The sequence below is a fragment of the Denticeps clupeoides genome, chromosome 20, assembly GCF_900700375.1.
Source record: "Denticeps clupeoides chromosome 20, fDenClu1.1, whole genome shotgun sequence".
Lineage (NCBI taxonomy): Eukaryota > Metazoa > Chordata > Actinopteri > Clupeiformes > Denticipitidae > Denticeps > Denticeps clupeoides.
Window position 1 is genome coordinate 2,265,277 of NC_041726.1, and position 23,324 is coordinate 2,288,600.

At 41.4% G+C, this 23,324-nt stretch overlaps 1 protein-coding gene across 1 annotated transcript; it reads left to right on the top strand.

The window, feature by feature from the left end:
* Positions 1-1,950: 1,950 nt before the first annotated feature.
* On the top strand, positions 1,951-7,809 carry LOC114770056 (src-like-adapter). Its single transcript, XM_028963665.1, has 7 exons — positions 1,951-2,180; positions 2,869-2,959; positions 3,373-3,459; positions 3,984-4,087; positions 4,198-4,329; positions 5,620-5,752; positions 6,326-7,809. The coding sequence occupies exons 1-7, from the start codon at positions 2,111-2,113 to the stop codon at positions 6,504-6,506; spliced, it is 798 nt and encodes a 265-aa protein (XP_028819498.1). The 5' UTR covers positions 1,951-2,110; the 3' UTR covers positions 6,507-7,809.
* Positions 7,810-23,324: the final 15,515 nt, after the last annotated feature.

The following is a 23,324-nucleotide window of genomic DNA, read 5'->3' on the forward strand; positions in this document are numbered from 1 at the left end:
TTGTTCTTGTCACATGAGTCCATCCATGTGACCGGGAGCAACGTGACTCCCATAAATTGGCAAGATGGCCACTGCCAGCCGCTCAGTCATTGATTGGCATTCATCAATTTGACTCGGCCCCTTTTCCACCTCAAAGAATGATCCTGTTCATCTCCTCACCTCTCAACTCTTCCCTCTCATCCTGTCCCTTCCCCAGTTCCACCTAGAACGTGAACGACAACATCCGTGTGTTGTTGCAGCTCACGCCGCTCTCGTTCGGATGAAACTTACACTTTACATTTACAGCATTTACCAGACTCCCTTATCAAGAGCGACTTACAATCAGTAGTTACAGGGACAGTCCCCCCCTGGAGACACTCAGGGTTAAGTGTCCTGCTCAGGGACACGATGGTAGTAAGTGGGATTTGAACCTGGGTCTTCTGGTTCATAGGCGAGTTTCTTCGTTTCTTCAAACACGCGCCTACATTCTGGTCCCACGCTGGTATCGTGACAGTTTTAAAACAGCGCAGATGTCTTTATTTGGCACATGTCTAGTTGCATTGTAGTGCATTCTGAAATCTAGTGCATCTACTGTGAGTCGAACCACAGAAAGGCGGCTGGCTGGATATATTGTGGCGTTGGGTCACTTTCTGTCCAGCTGTGATGCCCACAGGAACATAAATATGAGCCTTCAACGTGTCTAAAGCCGCAACAAAGGCGAACTTTTGTTTGAAATGTTTGTTGTTAACGTTTTACCAAAATGCACATATGCTGTGGCCAACATAAAGGGCGATGAAAAGAAGATTTGTAATGATTACATGGATTAGTTCAGCAGCTAAATAAAATCCTAATGTACTTTTTTGCAGTAGCCTAGTGGGATAGACACTCACCTATGAACCAGAACACCAGAAAGTCACAGGTTCGAGACCCACTTACTACCATCGTGTCCCTGAGCAAGACACTTAAACCTGAGTGTCTCCAGGGGGACTGTCCCTGTCACTACGGTAAGTCCAAAAAATGCCCTAAAATTAAAATGTAAATATGAGGCTTATAGTTAAAAAAAATCAAATTTCTTGATGTGTAAGCATTTTTTAAAATGACCCAAAATGGTTTCTTTCTGTTCACAGATTTAGGCTGGAGAAGGAACGCAATGTTCTTGCACATCTCTTCCTCATTGCATCAACATGGTTAGGTGTGAAGTCTCACAGTTTTGCAGTTTGTCACCGATCCAGTCCTCTCACACTGTGAGATCCTCCAGGCCCATTTAATCTCCATAGACATCTGACCTGCATTTGCATAGTCTGCCTTCTCCCAATCAAATCGTAGCAATGCTCAGACAGTAATCGTTTTTTTATAAAAAGTCAGAGCTGAACCGAACTCGGCTCAATGCAACATGATGCAAGTGGAAATGAGGAAGCGCCGGCATTCTTGATATAAACATGTTTGAGAACTTCAGTTCCGCTTCTAAATTGTGTGATTGGTTAGTGGAATTAATCATCACGGCGATAAGCTATCGCCACACGTTATCTCAGCTTTTTTCCACGCGGCGCAGACATGAGAGATGAGGGTTCACATGACATGTGACAAGTTGGTACTTTGACAAGCATCCTTCATAACATTAAAAAAAAAAAAAAGATGTTCAGGTACAAATAAATGCAGTTTTGTGCCGAACCACAAGCACATTTACATCTATAGGTTGAAATATACACAGATGAAAGAGCTCATATGAGCTTAGATGAGTGACCTTCTCCATACAAGATAGTTGTGGTGGTTTCATCAACAGTGGTGGATAAATGATACCAACAAGTATTTGAAAAAGTGAAATATACACAGAAGAATGGAATAGAATAGATTAGAATAAGTAAGGGTCATTTTTTAGAATCTTCCTCAAGTGGTGGCCAGTGGAAAATTGTGGTAGACAGAGCCACCCCACAACTTCTGCATTCTGCTGAGCGAGCCCTGCTCGAGATAACGCCCGAGACGCTTGTAGGAAGTTACCAAAGCGGCGCTGAGGCAACAGCGAGAGCTCACAGACCTTCTTCCACACTACTCAAATGGGAAGCCTGGTGTTAGCATGACCACGGCGGCGCCGCCCTGCTCTTTGCACAGCTGAGACGCTCGAAGCGCTGACATGGGCAACACGAAGAGCTTGAAGCCTGTGGACGAAGCAGTGCCCGCCGAAAGTGATGCCATGTTGAAGGGTAAGCCCTTTGGCTCAACTAATACGCTGCAGAGGCTGGCCGATGTGGGCTTTGTTGCACCCATGGCCTTGGCGATGTCTTTTCACTTACTAGAGCAATTTTAGATAAGACTTCTACTCTGTGCATCTTCAACCTTCTACCTTGGTGTCATCTGTGATATTTAAAGTATTTACAGGAAGGATTTAAAGGTAAAAATAAAACATGACCAACATAACCTGACGTTGAATGCAGACATGCAGTCATTTTGTATTAAAACATTAACAACATCAACCAATTCGACAACAATTTCCTATCAGCTCATTTTCACGTTCATCATATGGAGGATTTTTAAGATGTTTTTGGGTTAGCAAGCAACACCCTGTTAAGATGACACCAAGTAAAAAAAAGTGTCATTTTTCCATATGTCCATCTTCTGCTTATTAAATCTGCAGAAATGATAAACCATGCAACAAATTATTACTGAATATTATAAGCAATTGCACAATCAAGGGTAGGCAATAATGTGTTACTCACACTAACACACTGAATTATGTTAAATTTAATGGATAGTTACATTTATATAATACATTTGGATAAAACATTTATTACTTAAGGGTAGTACAACGGTGGATTTGTGTAAAGTGTTGTGTTCATTCTGGTCAATGCTCATAAAACAGCATGACTTTGCATGACTTTTGTACACCAACAGACGACACTCTTGTAGTGCTGGTCGACTACCCTTCCCCGGACATCAGTGAGCCCATCTTCAGGATGGGGGAGAAACTCAAGGGTCTGTCTGAGTAAGTGCCTCATCAGCTCAGTTTTGAAATCGTTGGCACTGAATGATTTTTGACACTGAATGACCTTTGCAGGGGGAAAGTTGGGGTTGTGAAAGTTGAAGTCATTTACTTCTGTTCTAGTCGCGCGGAGCGGGATGGCCTTTTGAACTGTAAATTCGTTTTTTTTACTCTAATACAACTCTACTGACAGCAGGATTGTTTGGTTTATTAACATTAAAATATAAGGAGTGACAGATTACTTCAATTTTTGGGAAAGTTTTCTTTTTTTTCAGTGTACCAAAGGTCAGAGAAAAGTGAAGTGATATCAGATGTCCCGGTGATGGTTTACAAGAATTACGTAGCAATATCAGTATGTGGGATTCTGGCAGTGAATTCCATGTTCACCCGCAAACATATGTTACTGCATTGTTCAGGGAAGGAGCCTGGTGGAAAGTACGTTCCACCATAACTGGACAGGACAACTACATCCCAAGCATCTATGTTGCAAAGGTCTACCATGGGTAGGAAAGCCATTCATTACATTGTATTACTGGCATAAACCAAACACACAAAAGACTACTGAACTGCATATAATTATGACAAGTTTTTAGTGGAAGTAAAAGAAATATTTTGTGCTACACCAGTGATCGGAGGATTAGGGTCATTTACACATTTCCTTTTTTTTCCATAATCAAAAACACTAAATGAGTTTGAATAGAAGTATTACCAAATCAATAAGAAATAGGCACATACAGTAAGAAATAATGATGCAGTCGAGCCCACATCTGCAGATGATCTGGTTTTCAGAAGGCCGTACTAAAATCACTGCAAAAGCGTTTTCTAACCAGTCAAAAAACCATTTAAAGTAACAGGCTTGCATTAGTGGACACATCATTCAATTGGAACTCAATACTAATTGTTGCTGATAACTGGTCTCTCAAAATTTTGGCAGATATTCCATTTATCAACAGCCATTTCGCGCTACCACAGTCATTTACAACATCACCTATGTCTGAGTGGCAATTGTGTCCCAAAAACATTTCAGGTGGCTGTTTGAGGGAGTGGAGAGAAAGAAAGCCGAGGAGCTCCTTCAACTGCCAGTCAACCCCGTTGGGTCATTTATGATCAGAGAGAGCTCAAAGGAGAGAGGTCAGAGAGCTGCTGCAAACACACCAACAACTTGTAGTAATAATGGTGTTTAAGGCATAATTTTAAGCAGCTTCAATGATCTCACCCTTGACTTCTGGATGACTCTGCAGGGGTCTACTCTCTCTCAGTCAGACACAGGTCGGTCAAGCATTATAAAATCTTCCGCTTGGCCAACAGCTGGTACTACATCTCCCCTAGACTCACCTTCCAGTGTCTTGAGGATTTGGTGAACCACTACTCAGGTGATTAATTTTTCACTACATTTAACCAAAACCACTGCCGTGGTGAAGGTTATGATCACCTTTTGTGTCTGTAATTAGCATTGTTAGGGCCACTGTCAAGTTAGTTGTATCTAGTCCAGCAGATGCTCCATGAAGAGGTGCATCTTTAATCGTTGTTTGAGGATGGGAATGGACTGAAAAGAGTCTGTATGGATGTCTTGCTCTTCTTTTATGAGAGGAGCACCTGGGTCCATTCAACGCCTTGAAGGCATGAGTTTGTGTTTTGAACTTAAAGGTCCCCTGACATTATTTTTTTTTTTGCCTTATATTTACATTTAAATTTACGGCATTTATCAGGCGCCCTTATCCAGAGCGACTTACAATCAGTAGTTACAGGGACAGTCCCCCCCTGGAGCAGCTTAGGGTTAAAAGTCTTGCTCAGGGACACAATGGTAGTAAGTGGGATTTGAACCTGGGTCTTCTGGTTCATAGGCGAGTGTGTTACCCACTAGGCTACTACCACCCCATATATCGGTCTCTTTGGTAAATTCAGCCTTGTTGCAGAACTATGTCCACTTTGATCCAGTCCCACAATAAGACTTCATCAGGACGCGCCGTTTTGTGGTCTGTAGCTTTAAATGCAAATGAGAAGGAGAGAGGCGGGACTAGGAGGAGAACGGCCTATTGAAGTTGAGCGGGCATTTGGGGAAATGACATCATCATCACCATCCACCAACCGCAATGTTTGCCACAGACAGGAAGTAGCGTTTTATCAGAAAAAAGAAAATTAACCCACTGTTTCTTCAGTTTTAGGGGAGGGGCTGGAAGTTCTTTGGGTGGAAAAAGCATGAGAAATGGGAGGTAACCTTTTCCCCTTATGACGTCATAAGGGGACAAATTCCAGATCCGACCGTCTGAGCTGCCACTCTCTGGACAGTGAAGCAGTATGACCAAAACACTCTTTACATCGACCGCCATTTCTAGCTGCAGGACCATACTGCAGGCTGGAGGAACTCGTGATATTTTGTAAAATTATCTCACAAAGTGAAATTTTCACGTCATGGGACCTTTAACATCGGCAATCACAGGAAACCAGTTTAGGTTTCATAGCAGGAGAGCTGGTTCAGATGGCCTACCCCAAAAATGCAGTGAACCATATGACATATGCCTCTTTATGCGTTACAATATTTTTTCTCTGGTTGATTAATCATAATGAACCCATAGCGAAATAGGTGATTAATTTGTTATATTTTAAACCCTGATATATAGGTGAGTGTGTGTTCACTTACATGTGTGTATGTGCTCATACAGACACTCCTGATGGCCTGTGTTGTTTACTGACCGCCCCCTGCTTGGCAATGTCCAACGCCAACCTCAGCTCGGGGTCCCAGGTGCCCCCACCAGTGGTGATGCGCCGCAACTTTGAGTGGAAAAACGTCAACAGGTATGATAAAAGATGGTGTCTCCCTGTAATGTGTGCATGCACTGCAGAATTACCATGTGTTCACAGTTGGTCAGACATGTGTTGACACATCTCGACCCTGCCCAGCTATGCACTTTGTGCTTCTGCCCTTTTTTAATAATTGTCTCAATTGAACTACACTGAAAAAAGTAATTCTCATTATGGTAGTTAATAAAATTGTTTCAAACTAAGCTGTAGAATTTATGCTAAATTGTTTGGTTTATTCACATTACAGCAATTCTAAAACGTTAGATGTGACAGATTGCTTAACTTTTTGAGCCAGTGTTTTCTTTTTTCAGTGCATGGAACTAGAAAAAAGTGTGAAAGAGGGTACAATGTTTTCCTTAAGCCATGGAATACCGACTTTTATAAATCTAGCTGAACAGGAATTTAATGTGAATCAGTGTGGGGTTGCCTACCTTTTTATTACCGATCCTCAGTCCATTCCTGTTTATGCGGTTTAGTGTTCATAAAAAAAAAAAACCAAGAAGGATACTCTCCTACGTAATTATGTCAAAAATGATAATAGCAATGGTTTTGTCTCGTGTGTTTCAGGTCACAGCTGCTGAGCACGAACTACAACGACGGGGTGAGTTATGGTGTGAGGAACAGCATCGCTTCATACCTGTCCTTAGTTGGGGATCCTAACACTAACCAATCAAGCAGCCGCCAAAAGAAGTCAAAATCAATGTATCTGGCGCCAGACCACAATAATTTGTTCCTGGAAGAAGACTAGCGGTGGGAAGTGAGTCGCGAATGTGTCCTCCATGCACCAAACCCAGGAAATGAGCCTCAGTTGCGCTGGATGTCAGCACTCATTCTTGGTAACCTTTGCACAACATGGACAAACGAGGACCATTATATGGCTGTTTTTAATAATTGGCCCATTTTAAAAAATGGAGCTATCATAAAAAGTGTAAAGGTAAAATATTTTCCTAATGTTGGGAATCTGCGTCTGTGGTTCGAGTGTGCAAACTTCCTCAAACTATAACGAAACATAACACTGTAATATTGCTGTGCCCTATTTATTCTTTTTCTCGTTTTGTGCACTTTTGATTGGCCATTATTCTTTGTGCTGAACGTACACCATGCAAACAGCTAACAGATAAACCACACAGGGGCTCTTTCGATTGTGGCATTAAACTGCTGAAACTTTATGGCGACCATCTGGGCCTTGATTAAAGACCTTGGTGCTCAAAGCAGGTTTGGGGATTCTGCCATTGTGCTTGTGTATTTCAGACCAATTACAAATGTATTAAATGGGGCCACTTGATAGCATGTGCCAGTATGTTCCATGTCTGTATTTTCCACTTGATCAGCAAGTAAAATGAAGCTCTTGATCATGTGCATGGGGTGCACAATGTTCAAACTGGCACCAAGCATACTAAACAACACCAATTTATCAATGCACACTATCTCAAGGAACATACAAGAGATAAAAGGCCATTGCAAAGTGTCTAGAAGATAGGATGTTCAGTGTTAAAGGTCCCCTATTATGCTTTTATATCGGTCTTGTTGGTCCCCTGATACTGTATCTGACGTCTCTTTCCAAAATTCAGCCTTGGAGGGGTGGGAAATTCTCTCGGCAGAAAAAGCATGAGAAACGGGAGGTAACCTTTCTCCTTATGATGTCATAAGGGGAGACAATCCGTGAACGGCAAATCAGAATGGCCAAAGCACTATACATTTTGTCATTTCTAGCCACTGCAGGACCATAGACAGGCTAGGGGAACACGTATTAACGTTAAATAGTCTCACAAATTAAAATTTTCATAAGAGGGGACCTTTTACAAACTGGAAAGCCTGTAAGGACAGTGCATAGAATCTAAACCAGAGATGGCAAGTGTCCCAAATGGATTTGGTCCAAGGTCTGTTTCACCTAACAAAATATCCCCTGAGCAAGGAAAACAAAGACAAACAATGCGTGGTTCTCTTTTTCATACTTTGAGTCTTCAAACATATTGAAATAGTTTTGCATCAATATGTATCCTGCTGTATTGAGCCTTTAAGCAAATAAAAAGAAAAAAAGTGAAAATATAGCAAGAATAGTCTAACGTGATTATCTTGTAAAATGATCTGATTATATCAATTCCTGTTGTGCGTGGTTGACTGTGTGTGGACAAATGTGTTTAAAAGTTCTCTTTAAAAAGTTATACATAGCTCAGAGGTGAAGCCTCTTTTGGTTAGTGGGTTTCATTTTAGATGATTAGGGTTGCACACAGAGCTGAGAGTTTTGCTCACATGAACATTATCTTATGAGCACACATCCTCTGTACAATGAAAAGATGTCCTGTCCTGTCATACTATGATCAGCAGACATAACGTTTTAAAGCACACACATGCAGAGTCTTTTTTGCAAAAAAATTAAATGGGTGTCGGAACCTGCCAATGTTTTCTAGAGGTGCTATGGGCTTAACATTATGACAACTGTTGTCCTATTTAAATGTTAATTGCTGCTTCAACATGAGGCCATAATTTGTAGGACCGGAACTAAACAAAATGAAACTGGAATTGTCACTCAGAGCATTAAGTAGGATTTTTTAACAAATATTCTATTTTTATTTGAGTGTCCAGTTGAGTTTCCTGTTTTACTTAAGCCTGTAGTCACACGGCAAACCTCAATGTCTCAAAAATGTTTGCATTTAAGTGCATTTAATAATTTAATATAACATAAAAAGAGACGTAACATGAAAGTTTGATTGTCAGAACAGTTTGTCCTGCTGGTACAGACCTAATGGTGGAATACAGATTTCACAGAGGCAAAAAACAATAGGTGGTCTAACTAGCTGGAAGTGTTGACAGAGCATTACACTGGCACCTGTGGTCCAGATGCTTCTGATGTTCCACCACCATGTTTCCGTCTTCCACCAAATTCCAACTCAAGAACGGAGAAACTGAATCAGGTGTGCGAAATGGGGGTAAACCCAAAAATGTGCAAAGAATGTAGCCTCCCTGCTCCAATTCTCCTCTTTTCCCAGAATACGTTCAGCTGAAGTGCACCTGAATGAACAGTAAATGCTGACTACTACTAATACATCTTCAGAAGCAATCATTACATTGATATTTTAAGACACAACATTTAGCTTGTTGCTGGCAGCATTTCTCTGTGTGTACGATTAACAGTAAGCGAGGGACAGCATTTCAACTGAGCTGTTCAACTAGGCCACGTAATGCAGTGTAAATCAAATGGCGCCGTCTCTTGTTGCCTTATGAAAGCCAGGTGGGACGCTACTCCCTGTAGTCGGAGTTTGGGATTTGGCGAGGAAACGCGGATGCGCGGCATCTCTTCCACCCTGAGAGAAGCAACGTGGAACCTTTCTGTCTACATACAGTGATTCATAGACTTGATCAAAGAACAAATGACTTGGGGCACTGCTGACAGAATATCATACACAGTGGGTATGGAAAGTATTCAGACCCCCTTCAGTTTTTCCCTCTTTCTTATATTGCAGCCATTTGCTAAATTAAAGTTCTTTTTTTCCTCATTAATGTACACACAGCACCCCATGTTGACCGAATACCTGCTGCGAGTTTACATGTTGCCATGTAAAAATCCTTTTTTGTCCTTTTGCATTGCATCACTCGCCTCGATATGGCTAGCTTTTTATACTGTAAAGGTACACCGAGCAAAAATGATTTGAAGATCATATTAGCAGAGGAAAACATGATAAGCAGGTTTTGTTGAGTGGAAATTCTGGGTGCTTCAATCAGTAAACTTTGCGGTGTCAGATGTCAGTAGCCTTGTGCATCAGAGTGCTATACGTTGTAGAACATATACAAAGTAGGACAATGTACTGTTGTTTTCTGAAAAAGACATAATATATAAAGTAATACACTTGATTAGGTGTTATTTGAGCAGCGCCATTTTAGTCTGCACAACTCTGCAGGACCCTGCCCTCATATGCACATATATTGACATATGATACATATATCCCACTAGTGTTTAACAAACCAATAGCAAAACCATCAATGTTAATTCGCTAATAGTCTTTTCTGAAATGTGCTTCTAATATCTGTGAATTCCCTGTATGGGTAACAGACTGAACAAAAATAATCAGCAACATGAACAGATCCCAACCAATGGAACGTTAAGGGTGATAAAACCTGGTCACCTCTTTCTGAAGACATGCTATTTCCCACCTTCTCACTGAAATGACTAGGGAAAAACATGTTCCTTATCAAAATACTGAATCAACGGCTCTGTGTTCTGCATGCACAGTACACCATTCTGCATTGTTTGTTAAAAGCTCTGAGTAAGACACAGCATTTCATGGCAGCTCTAAAGGAGTTATAGTCTTCCATGACTGAGACAGACTACAACATAAGCATCCTGTGGCTGTTACATATAGCTAACGTTGAAATTTGAATATTTATAGCTAGGATTCGCCAAAATCATGCGGAGTCAGACAGAAAGTGGAGCAAGGAAAATTGAGCTTCCTGACATTCCTGCCAAGAACGCATAACAGTTGGTCATTCCGAGAACCGCATCTCTTCTGTGAGGAATGGTGGAAAACACGATTTTAAAGTGAAGTGATTGTCACATGTGATACCAAGCAGCACCGCACATGGTGCACACAGTGAAATTTGTCCTCTGTATTTAACCATCACCCTGAGTGAGCAGTGGGCAGCCATGACAGGCGCCCGGGGACCTCAGTGGCACCTTGGGATTCGAACCGGCAACCTTCTGATTACAGGGCCGCTTTCTTAACTGCTAGGCCACCACTGCACCATGATGTTATGTGGATGCACGTGCACATCAGAAATTGGAGCAAATTAATGACATGACACAGCCTGCAGTCAACCGGTAAGAGGTGACAAGACTAAACATCAGGTCCTAGAGAGTGCTACGTCACAACTTCTACCACATCACACATCACTGTCCACAGTTAGGCTCCGGTAGATAAAGCATGGGCAAACCATATGCAAGACTAGAAGTTAAATAACAAACATTTAGGAATATTGACACGAAAAAATGCTGCCATATAAAAGTCCTGCATCAAAATAACTTCAAAGCCACATCAGCAAGAAGTCTGTAACTCTCAAACATTTCCTAGCGCCCCAGGCTACTAAGCTTGCACCTCCACATACTGATCCTGTTTGGAGCTGTCTTCGGAAATGCAACATTTGAACAAGTGCAACATGCGCCCCAACCGCTGTAGGAACCTTTGTCATTTCTCACTTTGACTTTTGTGCCAATGCAGTTTCTTTCACCTGGTGTACAGTGACATCTAGTGGCAGAAACGAGAACAAGCATGAAATTAGATCATTTTCACCAGTCAGAGGCATCTACAGGGTGGGCCATTTATATGGATCCACCTTAATAAAACGGGAATGGTTGGTGATATTAATGTCCTGTTTGTGGCACATTAGTATATGTGAGGGGGCAAACTTTTTAAGATGGGTGGTGACCATAGTGGCCATTTTGAAGTCGGCCATCTTGGATCCAACTTTTGTTTTTTTCAATAGGAAGAGGGTCATGTGACACATCAAAATTATTGGTAATTTCACAAGAAAAACAATGGTGTGCTTGGTTTTAACTTTATTTTTTCATGAGTTATTTACAAGTTTCTGACCACTTATAAAATGTGTTCAATATCACAAACCATTCCCATTTTATTAAGGTGCATCCATATAAATGGTTCACCAGATGGTTGTCATCTGGTGAACACACCAAAGCCGCAAGTAACAATGACATCCTTGTATATTAATAAAATACACTCAGGTTTGGAGTTAAAATATCAATAAAGTTTTATTTAAACACATATGGTTGTCCAGAGTCATTCTTTTACCGGTAACAGACCCTTCCTCTGTTACACTCAGTGCCGAAGCTGACGTATTTACTAGGTACTACGCTAGTGCAAGCCACCGCATGTCAGGACGGATTGTGCCACGTCGGTGAGGACAACCCAGCTGAACTGGCAGATGGGAGCGACTACAGCGGCCCAGGGAGACATTTTAGACGTCCGGTGACAGTTTCGTCTGGGCAGACGCTTGACTGAAGACAATTGAGGGGTGAGGAGTGGTCGGAACGAGGGAACAGCAGTCCCCCGAGGGTGGGCATTTGGACTTGTCGCTATCAACAACACTCTGGGAAAAAATAGACTCTAGTTAGTGTCACACCTCACTTGAGATCAATCGAGATTTGGGTGAGATCGGGCTAACTCTACAAGAGAGACCAGAAATTACGAAACTGAGATGTGATAGGGGCAGTGGTGGCCTAGCAGTTAAGGAAGCGGCCCCGTAATCAGAAGGTTGCTGATTCGAAGGAAATTGGACCCTTGGAACCTTGGAAGCCCGAATAGTGAAAAGAACTGAGTCAGTGCTTTCACCACGGCCTTAGTTTTCAATGAGCGCAAGGGTACTGCTTCTGAAAAACGGGTGGCACTACACATCAGAGTGAGCAAGTATTTATTTCCAGATATAGTACGAGGGAGTGGACCAACTCAATTTAAAATTATTTTCTCAAAAGGTTCCGTTAAAACCGGTATGGGGTACAGTGGAGCAGGTGGTATTGTCTGGTTCGGCTTTCCAGCCAACTGATAGACACGGCATGAACAACAGAGCTTCACTACATCTGCTTTTAAACCAGAATACGATTGTAGGTCTTTGTTACTCCCAGGTGACCTGCAAAGACATTATCGTGCCCCAATGTTAAAACCTGCAACCTGAATTTAAGTGGAACACAATTCCAAACCGAATCAACAGCGAACGGAGGAGTTCACTTCCTCATCAAAACTCTTATCTCCCCAGAAATATGCCACGACTTCCTTGTTAAATCCTCCTTATGAACAACTACAGAACAACACTTAACCAGAGACAAATCTGTCTGTTTGGTATCTAACACTTAACCAGAGACAAATGTCTGGTATCTAGCCTTTCTTATGCATGTAAAGCTGGCTTGGGGTCAGGGAGGGGAGGGGGGTGCTATAGGGTTTATATTGAAGTATATTACAGTATATTGAAACATTACATGTTTACCCTGTTATATCCCTGTTTAAAATCAATAAAAAAATCAACTCCTTTAACAGGCAGCTCAGGACGAACCACTACTTTACAGAGGCTGGTAAATAAGTCACACCACATTTTTACTTAGTGCAGGGGCGCCTTCACGATGCAAAACTCAATCCCCTGCACTAAAATAGACCCACAGAATGAATCCCCAGAGAACTGTAAAAGACCTTCTAAAATGAAAGACTGGGCTGCTCCGGAATCACGTAAGATGCGGACCGGGACCTCATCTCCGCCCTCTGGCGAGAGAGAGACGGTACCTCGTAACACGAACGGTTCAAAAGACGCATCTACATTAGGAGGTGCGATCACAGCACGAATAAAACCAACCCCTTTTGGTGTAGGTCCTCTTTGCGCATTTTTCTTTTTTAGTGTTGGACAATCTGCGATGAGATGGTCAGTCTCATGGCAGTGAAGTGATTGTCACATGTGATACACAGCAGCACAGCACACGGTGCACACAGTGAAATTTGTCCTCTGCATTTATCCCATCACCCTGAGTGAGCAGTGGGCGGCCATGACAGGCGCCCGGGGAGCAGTGTGTGGGGACGGTGCTTTGCTCAGTGGTACCTTGGCGGATCGGGATTCGAACCGGCAACCTTCTGATTACGGGGCCGCTTCCTTAACCGCTAGGCCACCATTGGAGATGGATGGATGGAGATGGGTGGAGATTTAGAAAATGTTTCTGTGATTGTGAAAACACAATTTTATGTGTAAGACAGTACTCGTCCGCACACAGCAGCCTGTGCTAATGTGGAAACCTTCTAGTCATTTAAATGGGTTGCCACTGATTCAGGAATACAATTCTTAAATTCCTCCAGTAGCATTAACTCCCGCAACTGATCCCATGTGGTTACTTTACTTGACACACACCACCGGTCAAATAAAGTTTCTTTTTCTCTGGCAAAGACCACAAACATAAGCTGATCGTTTTCTCAAAATTTTCGGAACTTTTGCCTGTACGCCTCAGGCACAAGTTCATACGCATTCATGATGACGGTTTTAACCAGGGCATAATCTGAACTCTGCTGCACAGTGAGAGAGGAATAAACCTCCTGAGCTTTTCCAACCAGCACTCACTGCAGGGTCCAGACCTCCTCAGGCCACTTCAACATGGTCACAACATGCTCAAAATGGTTAAAATATTTCTCCACTTTTCTCCGGGGCGGGATACTAGGCTTAGAACCAGAACCAATAGCACCCTGCTCTACCAGGCCGATTTTTACATCTGGTAGCACTGTATCTTTTTTCAGTTTATCCGCACCCCTTAATGGAATTTCGTAAAATTCTGCCACCCCCACTAACTGGTCTTTGGTAAAACTGTCCAAAAAATCCTCTGACGGCCTTTCGGAAAACCCCACGAATTCCGAAGCCATGTTAAACAATTTAACGTTGTAACGTCTACCCGATTACCGAAAAGGGCACTGATAAAACGAAACCAACGAAGCCCAAGTCTTAAATCTATGTATTTTATTTTTAACAATTTTCTAACAATTTTATTAGATAATGACGAAAAGTCTGCTCTCTGCTCTCTCAGAAGTTGGTTTCACCATTCCTGGATGAACCGGTCTGGGCAGTCTGCTCTTTGTTCTCTCAGGAGTTTGTTTTACCTCCCTATTGTTGAGTCTCCTCAAGGCTTTCTTGACCTCTTTAGCTGTTTTGGTGTTCAATTCATGTGTCAACTCCTCAACACGAATTTCCATATTTAACCTGGCTTTTGTAGCATCAAGAACTTCTTGTTTGAGTTTTTACTTCTGTTTTGTTTTGACATTACAGTGTTTCCAGCTTATCCAGCACGGTACTCAGCCTCCATCTTCTGTAAAACCTTCTCTAGTTTTTGCTTGGTTTCTTTTTCAGCTTCCAGCTCTTTTTCCATTTTCTCTATTTCCTCACTTTATCCTCCATTGTGGCTATCAGTTTTTGCATTTCCTTTTCGTGAAGTTCCTTTTGTCTCTCCAGCTCAGCATGGTACTGAGCCTCCATCTTATGTAAAACCTTCTCTTGTTTTTGCTTGGTTTCTTTTTCAGCTTCCAGCTTGGTTTCTTTTTCAGCTCCATTATGGCTATCAAAAAATGATAGCCATAATGGAGGATAAAGTGAGGAAAACACAAGTGGCTATCATTTTTCGCTCTTCCTTTTCGTGAAGAGCCTGTTTTTTCTCCAGCTCAGCATGGTACTGAGCCTCCATATTCTGTAAAACCTTCTCTAGTTTTTGCTTGGTTTCTTTTTCAGCTTCCAGCTCTTTTTCTATTTTCTCCATTTTCCTCATTTTATCCTCCATTGTGGCTATCAGTTTTTGCATTTCCTTTTCGTGAAGATCCCTTTGTCTCTCCAGCTCAGCATGGTACTGAGCCTCCATCGTCTGTAAAACCTTTTCTAGTTTTTGCTTGGTTTCTTTTTCAGCTTCTAGTTGTGTTTTACACACTTTATCCTCCATTGTGGCTATCAGTTTTTGCATTTCCTTTTCGTGAAGATCCCTTTGTCTCTCCAGCTCAGCATGGTACTGAGCCTCCATCGTCTGTAAAACCTTTTCTAGTTTTTGCTTGGTTTCTTTTTCAGCTTCTAGTTGTGTTTTACACACTTTATCCTCCATTGTGGCTATCAGTTTTTGCTCTTCCTTTTTGTGAAGAGCCTGTTTTTTCTCCAGCTCAGCATGGTACTGGTCCTCCATCTTCTGTAAAACCTTCTCTAGTTTTTGCTTGGAATCTTTTTCAGCTTCCAGCTCTGTTTCAATTTTCCGTCCTTTCCTCACATTATCCCCCATTATGGCTATCAGTTTTTTTATTTTATTTTTTTGAAGAGCCTGTTGACTTTCCAGCTCAGCACGGTACTGAGCCTCCATCTTCTGTAAAACCTTCTCTAGTTTTTGCTTGGTTTCTTTTTCAGCTTCCAGCTCTGTTTCAACTTTACATATTTTCTTCTTAAATTCATCCTCCATTCTGGCTATCAGTGTTTCCTTTTCCTTTTCGTGGAAAGCCTGTTGTCTCTCCAGATCTGCATGGACTATTACTTCTGTTTGTAATGCATTTTCCCGATCAACAGTCTCTTGGAGTTGGCAGATCTGTTCTGCTTCTTCTCTGTTCTGTCTTTCTATCTCCAACTGTCTCTTTGGCCGCTTGCCTCTGTTAAAGATTTTCTTCCACCACATTGTGAGTTTTGTTATTAATTTTAGTTTTTTTTTTTTTGTGTCTTAAATACATGATTTTGTACATTAAGCCTAAAGAACATTGATGTTGAAAAGCTATTCATAATTCAATCAGCCAATCACATTGAAGCTCAGGCACAAGAATTATGAAGTACAGCAGGGCTCTAGAGTGCAACCAAATTGTCAATGGTGCGACCGGTGGGACTACTGGAGGGACAACTACGACTTCCTGAACCGAGTGTTGTATGTTGTGTCTGTATCTTTTATAAAAAAAATTAACATTTATATATTAATAATTCTATAATATATAATAATTATATTATTAACATACGTTTTTTCCACACCTCATTGTTTGCTTTCGAAATCAGCAGTAGCTAGCCTCCGTTTCACCACCTCAGCTTTCATTTTAGCTCTAATCGAAACGCATCACATCATTTACCGCGCAAGCTTGAGGTGATAATCAAGTTCAAGCCCTTAAACACTTGCACTTTTTCTTTTGAACTGAATTAATGTCTTCTGTGTCTTGTGTTATCACTAATGGCCTGTAGTCAGATCCTTTCCCACTTGCCAGGGGCACCAGACAGGGATGCCCACTAAGCCCTCTCTTGTTGGTGCTGGCTCTGGAACGTCTGGAACGTTAGATATAAAGGGCATATCGATAAGAGGCGATGAGCACAAAATTGCACTGTATGCAGACGACATCCTGTTGTTTTTATCATCACCTGAATCATCTATACTTATCGTTATTTAATGAATTTAGTTTATTCTCAGGTTAGAAAAAAAACTTTAGCAAATCAGAAGCATTACCTTTAGGTAATTTTGATACTGAATATAAAATTAACTTCTCCTTTAAATTGTCGAAATCTGGATTTGTTAATTTTGGGATTAATGTGCCAGTTAATTTAAATAAATTATGGAAATTTAATTATGCTCCAATTATTCATACCATTAAAAGAGATCTAAGTCGCTGGCAAATGCTTCCTCTTTCACTGCTTGGTAGAATAAGTTTAATCATGATGAATATTCTCCCTCGACTACTGTACCCTCTTCAGATGTTACCCTTATGGTTAAGCAGGAAAATCTCTGCTCAACTGGAAAACGTACTTGTTTAGGGTAAAATAGGACATGTAGAACTACTATCAAGTGTTACCTGTCTGGCACAAAACTGTTTTCACTATAGAATTTACCTCGGAACGTTCCCATGTACAATATGGACATTTCCTGGAAGGTTATAACTAAGGTTTAAAAGCTCTGGACCCCTGAAAACTATACTGTTTAGTGTAAAACAAAACATGCAGAAATAAGTGTCATTGGATCAGAAAAGAGCAGGTTAATTTGCATGTCCCCGCCTACTGGGTTACATTACATTACATTTACGGCATTTATCAGACGCTCTTATCCAGAGTGACTTACAATCGGGATCTTTGGGAAGGACCGGGGCAGAGGAGAACCGGAAGACGGCGGGTTTCAGGATGGTCCGGGTTCTTGGACTGGACGGGAGTAGGTCTTGGGCGTCAGGACGGTAGGGGAGCATGGAATCCCGTCTTAACCGATGGGTCAGGTAGGTTCAAGGTCAGGGGCAGGTAGAGGTTGTAGCCAGGAAGTTCCGGTCGGGGTTCCTTTCGCGGTTTCCAGGGGATCAGGCAATTCTCGAAGTCGTGGGCAGGCGAAGGTCATTTTTCAGGAAGGTACAATTATCTTGGGTCGTGGGTGAGAGAGCTAGCGTCTCTGGCGAGTAAACTCATTTAACTCATACAAAGAGCGGGCGTGTCTCCTTGGGGTTACCTCACTTTTATACTTGCCACCGCCCGCTTCCATTTCCTCTTCCGGGTCGTCGTCTCCCAGGCTGGTGAGGTGCCCTCTAGCGGGCTGGAGGCGCGTTGGCCATGACAGCAACGCATATTAACATGAAATATTAACAAAACCATACACTTCAACAAACACAATCAGTTATCTTTATAATTTTATTAATTAATGTTTACGTAAACTTCCCAGTTAAATCACAGTGACTCCAGGTAACAAGCCCAGGTAACATTGGTACCAATCCAGTGGTCCATTTCAGACCAATCTTAATATGATCCTGAGAGCCCATATGAGGAGTAAACACATCTGACATCCAGCCCTACTCACTAAAACCAGAAACCCAGTCCTCTTTATTTGGCTGAGTTATAAAGCCGGGTTTTCTCTTTTCTGAACTTTGTCTGCTTTCTGCGATCCAAACTCCTGGATGAAAGAGTCTGGGCATAATCTGCTCTCTCGTCCTGGTCTTTGCTCTCTCAGGAGCTTTTTTTGAGGACCTCTGGCTGTGGGCTTTTGCTGTTCAGTTCTTTCTTCTTGCAGAGTTCCTTTATCAAGAGCCTGCTTGTGCTCTGGCTCTGCTTTGTAAGAGTGACAATTTGACTGCAGCCTCCTGCTCAAAGGTCTTTGTGACCTTATAGAGAAGGTTTTCTGCTTCTTCTGTGTTCTGTCTTTCCACCTCCAACTGTTTTTGGAGATCGTTGCATCCCAGGCATTCGTGGATTTTGTTCATTCCCAGCTTTTCTTCTCTTTTAGTTTGGGAGTTCTCTGCTCTCTTGAGAGCTTGTCTTTGCTTAGCCTCTTCCATGTGTTCTTTTGTTTTTGCCAAGTTTCGTTGAGAAGCTTTTAGTAGCTGCTCCAATTTTATTTCCATCCGTGCATTCTGCTCAGTTTGCGCAGCAAGCTCCGCCTCCCTTTCCTCTAGTTCCCACCACGCTTCCTCTGCCTCTTTAGTCGCCCTGGTGTCATGTTCACATGTCAACTCCTGAACACGCCTTTCCAGTTTAATCCTGGCTTTGGTCTCATTGAGAACCTCTTGTCTGAGTTTTTCTCCTATAATTTCTTCTAGAGTTTTGGTGTTGAGTTTTTTTAATTCCTTGGTTAGATGCTCGACCTTCTCTTTGTAAAACGTTTCTTTACTTTCCAGTTTAGCGTGGTACTGAGCCGCCATCTTCTGTAAAACCTTCACTAGTTTTTGCTTGATTTCTTTTTCAGCTTCCAGCTGTGTTTCAACTTTCAACTCCATTGTAAGTTTAGTTATTAATTTTATTTGTTAATTTGTGTGTCTTATATACATGATTTTGTTAATTCAGCCTAAAGAACATTGCGTTTGAAGAAGTTTGAATTATAAAGGACCCCACACTTGGCAATACTGAAATGATTTTATTCTTTAGAGTTTATCCCTTATATGGACATCTGTTGATAATTCAACCAGCCAATCACAGGCTGGAAGAATCATGATGTACAGCCGGGCTCTAGAGTGCGACCAAATTGTCAATGGTTCGACTGAAAAAAAAAAGGTGGTTGCACTGGCGGGAGGAGCCTGCAACTATGACTTCCTTGTGTCATCTGTATCTTTTAGATTGTTTTTACATAAGTTTTCCTGGTCAAATTTCCTTCCCAGACCTTAGAGTTTGCTTTCGTGATCAGCAGTAGCTAGCCTCCGTCTCACCGCCTCAGCTTCCATTTTAGCTCTAATCGAAACGCATCACATCATTTACAGTGCAAGCTTGAGATGATAATCAAGTTCAAGCCCTTCTTTTTAATTTATCTAGTTTTGATTTCAGGCACAGCCCTGTACAGACTGGCCACACACTGGGCCCTATCACAACGTTCTATTGCATGGGACTTTTATAGCAAAGTTTTTCTTGCTTTTACCTTCTGAATAATAGCGGGGTTTCAGTCACTTGGTTATAATGACACGCAATTTCTAATGACGGACAGGAAGTAAGAACGGAGCAGTAATTTTGAAATACCTTGTTTTTGTGCCCCATGTGAATTTACGGGAGCACATCCTCTGTTTCAGGGGAACCCAATTTGACAGCCTTTTGGCTCAAAGGTCTTTGTGGCCTTATAGAGAAGGTTTTCTGCTTCCTCTCTGTTCTGTCTTTCCACCTCTAGCTGTTTATGGAGATTGTTGCATCCCAGGCATTTGTGGATTTTGTTCATTCCCAGCTTTTCTTCTCTTTTAGTTTGGTTGTTCTCTGCTCTCGAGAGAGCTTGTCTTTGCTGAGTCTCTTCCATGTGTTCCTTTGTTTTTACCAAGTTCCATTGAGAAGCTTTTAGTAGCTCCTCTAATTTTATTTCCATTTCTGAATTCTGCTCAGTTTGCACAGCAAGTTCCGACTTCCTATTTTCGTGTCTCCTCCAGGCTTTCCCGACCTCTTCAGCCGTTTTGGTGTTATATTCACGTGTCAACTCCTCAACACGAATTTCCAGATTAATCCTGGCTTGGGTAGCAACGAGAGCTTCTTGTTTGAGTTTTTCTTCTCTCATCGAAGTTTTGCCATTATCGAGTGTTTTAAGGAAACCCAATCTTAGGTGCCGGAGCTTCTCTTCATAAAACGTTTCTTTACTTTCCAGGTCAGCATGGTACTGAGCCTCCATCTTCTGTAAAAGCTTCTGTAGTGTCCTGGTTTCATTTTCACCTTTTTCTTTTTTCCTCTCTCCATCCTCCATTCTGGCTTTCAGTTTTTCCTTTTCGTGGAAAGCCTGTTGTTCTGCACCCTCCAGTTCTGCATGGAACATTTTTTCCATTTGTAATGCAGCTTCCTGATGAACCGTCTCTTGGAGTTGGTAGATGCGTTCTGCTTCTTCTCTGTTCTGTCTTTCTATCTCCAACTCTGTTTTTAAAGTTTCGCTCTTTGTGTTAAAGATTTTCGTCCCTGACTTCATTGTGAGTTTAGTTATTATTTTAGTTCTTTTTTTTTTTAAGTCTTAAATGGATTATTTTGTTCATTCAGCCTAAAGAACATTGATGTTGAAGAGCTGTTCATAATTCAATCAGCCAATCACATTGAAGCTCAGGCACAAGAATTATGAAGTACAGCAGGGCTCTAGAGTGCAACCAAATTGTCAATGGTGCGACCGGCGGGACTACTGGAGGGACAACTACGACTTCCTGAACCGAGTGTTGTATGTTGTGTCTGTATTTTTAATAAAAAATGTTTAACATTATAATTATATTATAATTATATAATATATATAATAATTATATTATTAACATACACATATTATTAACATACACCTCATCGTTTGTTTTCGTGATCAGCAGTAGCTAGCTTCCGTTTCACCGCCTCAGCTTCCATTTTAGCTCTAATCGAAACGCATCAAATAAGTTACCGCGCAAGCTCGAGATGATAATCAAGTTCAAGCCCTTAAAACACGTGCACTTTTTCTTTTTTATTGAAATAATCTAGTTTTGATTGCAGCTCAGTGAAACATTTTAAACACCAACACGTTTTCAGAATTCATGAGTTTCAAATAAAGAAGTTTATAAACCTCATTCTTATTTAATCATTTACAAGTCAATATTGCGCACAATTCCTCAATGAACCGGTATGGGCAGTCTGCTCTTTGCTCTCTCAGGAGTTTGTTTCACCATTCCTGGACGAACCGGTCTGGGCAGTCTGCTCTTTGCTGTCTCAGGAGTGTGTTTCACGTCCCTATTTTCGGGTCTCCTCCAGTCTATCTCAACCTCTTTAGCCGTTTTGGTGTTCAATTCACGTTTCAACTCCTGAACACGAATTTCCTGATTAATCCTGGCTTGTGTAGCATTGAGAACTTCTTGTTTGAGTTTTTCTTGTTATCGAAGTTTTGATATTACAGAGTGCTTAAAGGCAACCTAATCTTAAAAGCCGGACCTCCTCTTCGTAAAACGTTTCTTTACTTTCCAGCTCAGCACAGTCCTGAGCCTCCATCTTCTGTAAAACCTTCTCTAGTTTTTGCTTGGTTTCTTTTTCAGCTTCCAGCTGTGTTTCAACGTTCTCTATTTTCCTCACTTTATCCTCCATTGTGGCTATCAGTTTTTTCTCTTCCTTTTTGTGAAGAGCCTGTTGTCTCTCCAGCTCAGCATGGTACTGAGCTTCCATCTTCTGCAAAACCTTCTCTAGTTTATGCCTGAATTCTTTTTCAGCTTCCAGCTCTGTTTCAACTTTACATATTTTCTTCTTAAGTTCATCCTCCATTGTGGCTATCAGTGTTTCCTTTTCGTGAAGAGGCTGTTGTTTCTCCAGCTCAGCATTGTTCTGATCCTCCATCTTCTGTAAAACCTTCTCTTGTTCTTGCTTGGTTTCCTTTTCAGCTTCCAGCTCTGTTTCAACTTGACATATTTTCCTCTTAAGTTGGTCCTCCATTATGGCTATCAGTGTTTCCATTTCCTTTTCCTTTTCGTGGAAAGCCTGTTGTCTCTCCAGATCTGCATGGACTATTACTTCTGTTTGTAATGCATTTTCCTGATCAACAGTCTCTTGGAGTTGGCAGATCTGTTCTGCTTCTTCTCTGTTCTGACCTTCTATCTCTAATTGTTTCTCACCTTCTTTAAAGATTTTCGTCCCTGACTTCATTGTGAGTTTATTTATTATTTTAGTTCTTCATTTTTAAGTCTTAAATAGATTATTTTGTTCATTCAGCCTAAAGAACATAGATGTTGAAGAGCTGTTCATAATTCAATCAGCCTGCATTGAAGCTCAGGCACAAGAATCATGAAGTACAGCAGGGCTCTAGAGTGCAACAAAATGGTGGGACAACTACGACTTCCTGAACCTCGCGAGTGTTGTATGTTGTGTCTGTATTTTTTATAAAAAAATGTTTAACATTATTGGGTCTGTCAGGAAGACAGACCATTTATTATTGTGCTGAGAATGGCAAAAAAGAACATGTCTTACGTTAAAGACCGCCACGCGAAGACCGTCAAACGTAAAGAAACAACGGAGTGGTCAGGCCGAATGGGAATTCTTTGAAGTGATACTGCAGTACCACATTAAAGAATTCCCATTTTACAAATTCCATGCCCGCAGCTGTGACCAATGGCCCGGACAGACCCATCAAAATTTCCCCTGGAATTTTGGCTTCTAGTTGGGTCTGTCAGGAAGACAGACCATTTATTATTGTGCTGAGAATGGCAAAAAAGAACATTAAAGAACATTAAAGACCGCCACGCGAAGACCGTCAAACGTAAAGAAACAACGGATTTGTAAAATAAAACTTACCACAGTAAAGAAGCCCCATTTTACAAATTCCATGCCCGCAGCTGTGACCAATGCCCGGACAGACCCATCAAAATTTCCCCTGGAATTTTGGCTTCTAGTAATTATATTATAATTATATAATATATATAATAATTATATTATTAACATAAGTTTTTTTCCACACCTCATCGTTTGTTTTCGTGATCAGCAGTAGCTAGCCTCCGTTTCACCGCCTCAGCTTCCATTTTAGCTCTAATCGAAACACATCAAATAAGTTACTGCGGAAGCTCGAGATGATAATCAAGTTCAAGCCCTTAAAACACGTGCACTTTTTCTTTTTTATTGAAATAATCTAGTTGGGTCTGTCAGGAAGACAGACCATTTATTATTGTGCTGAGAATGGCAAAAATGAACA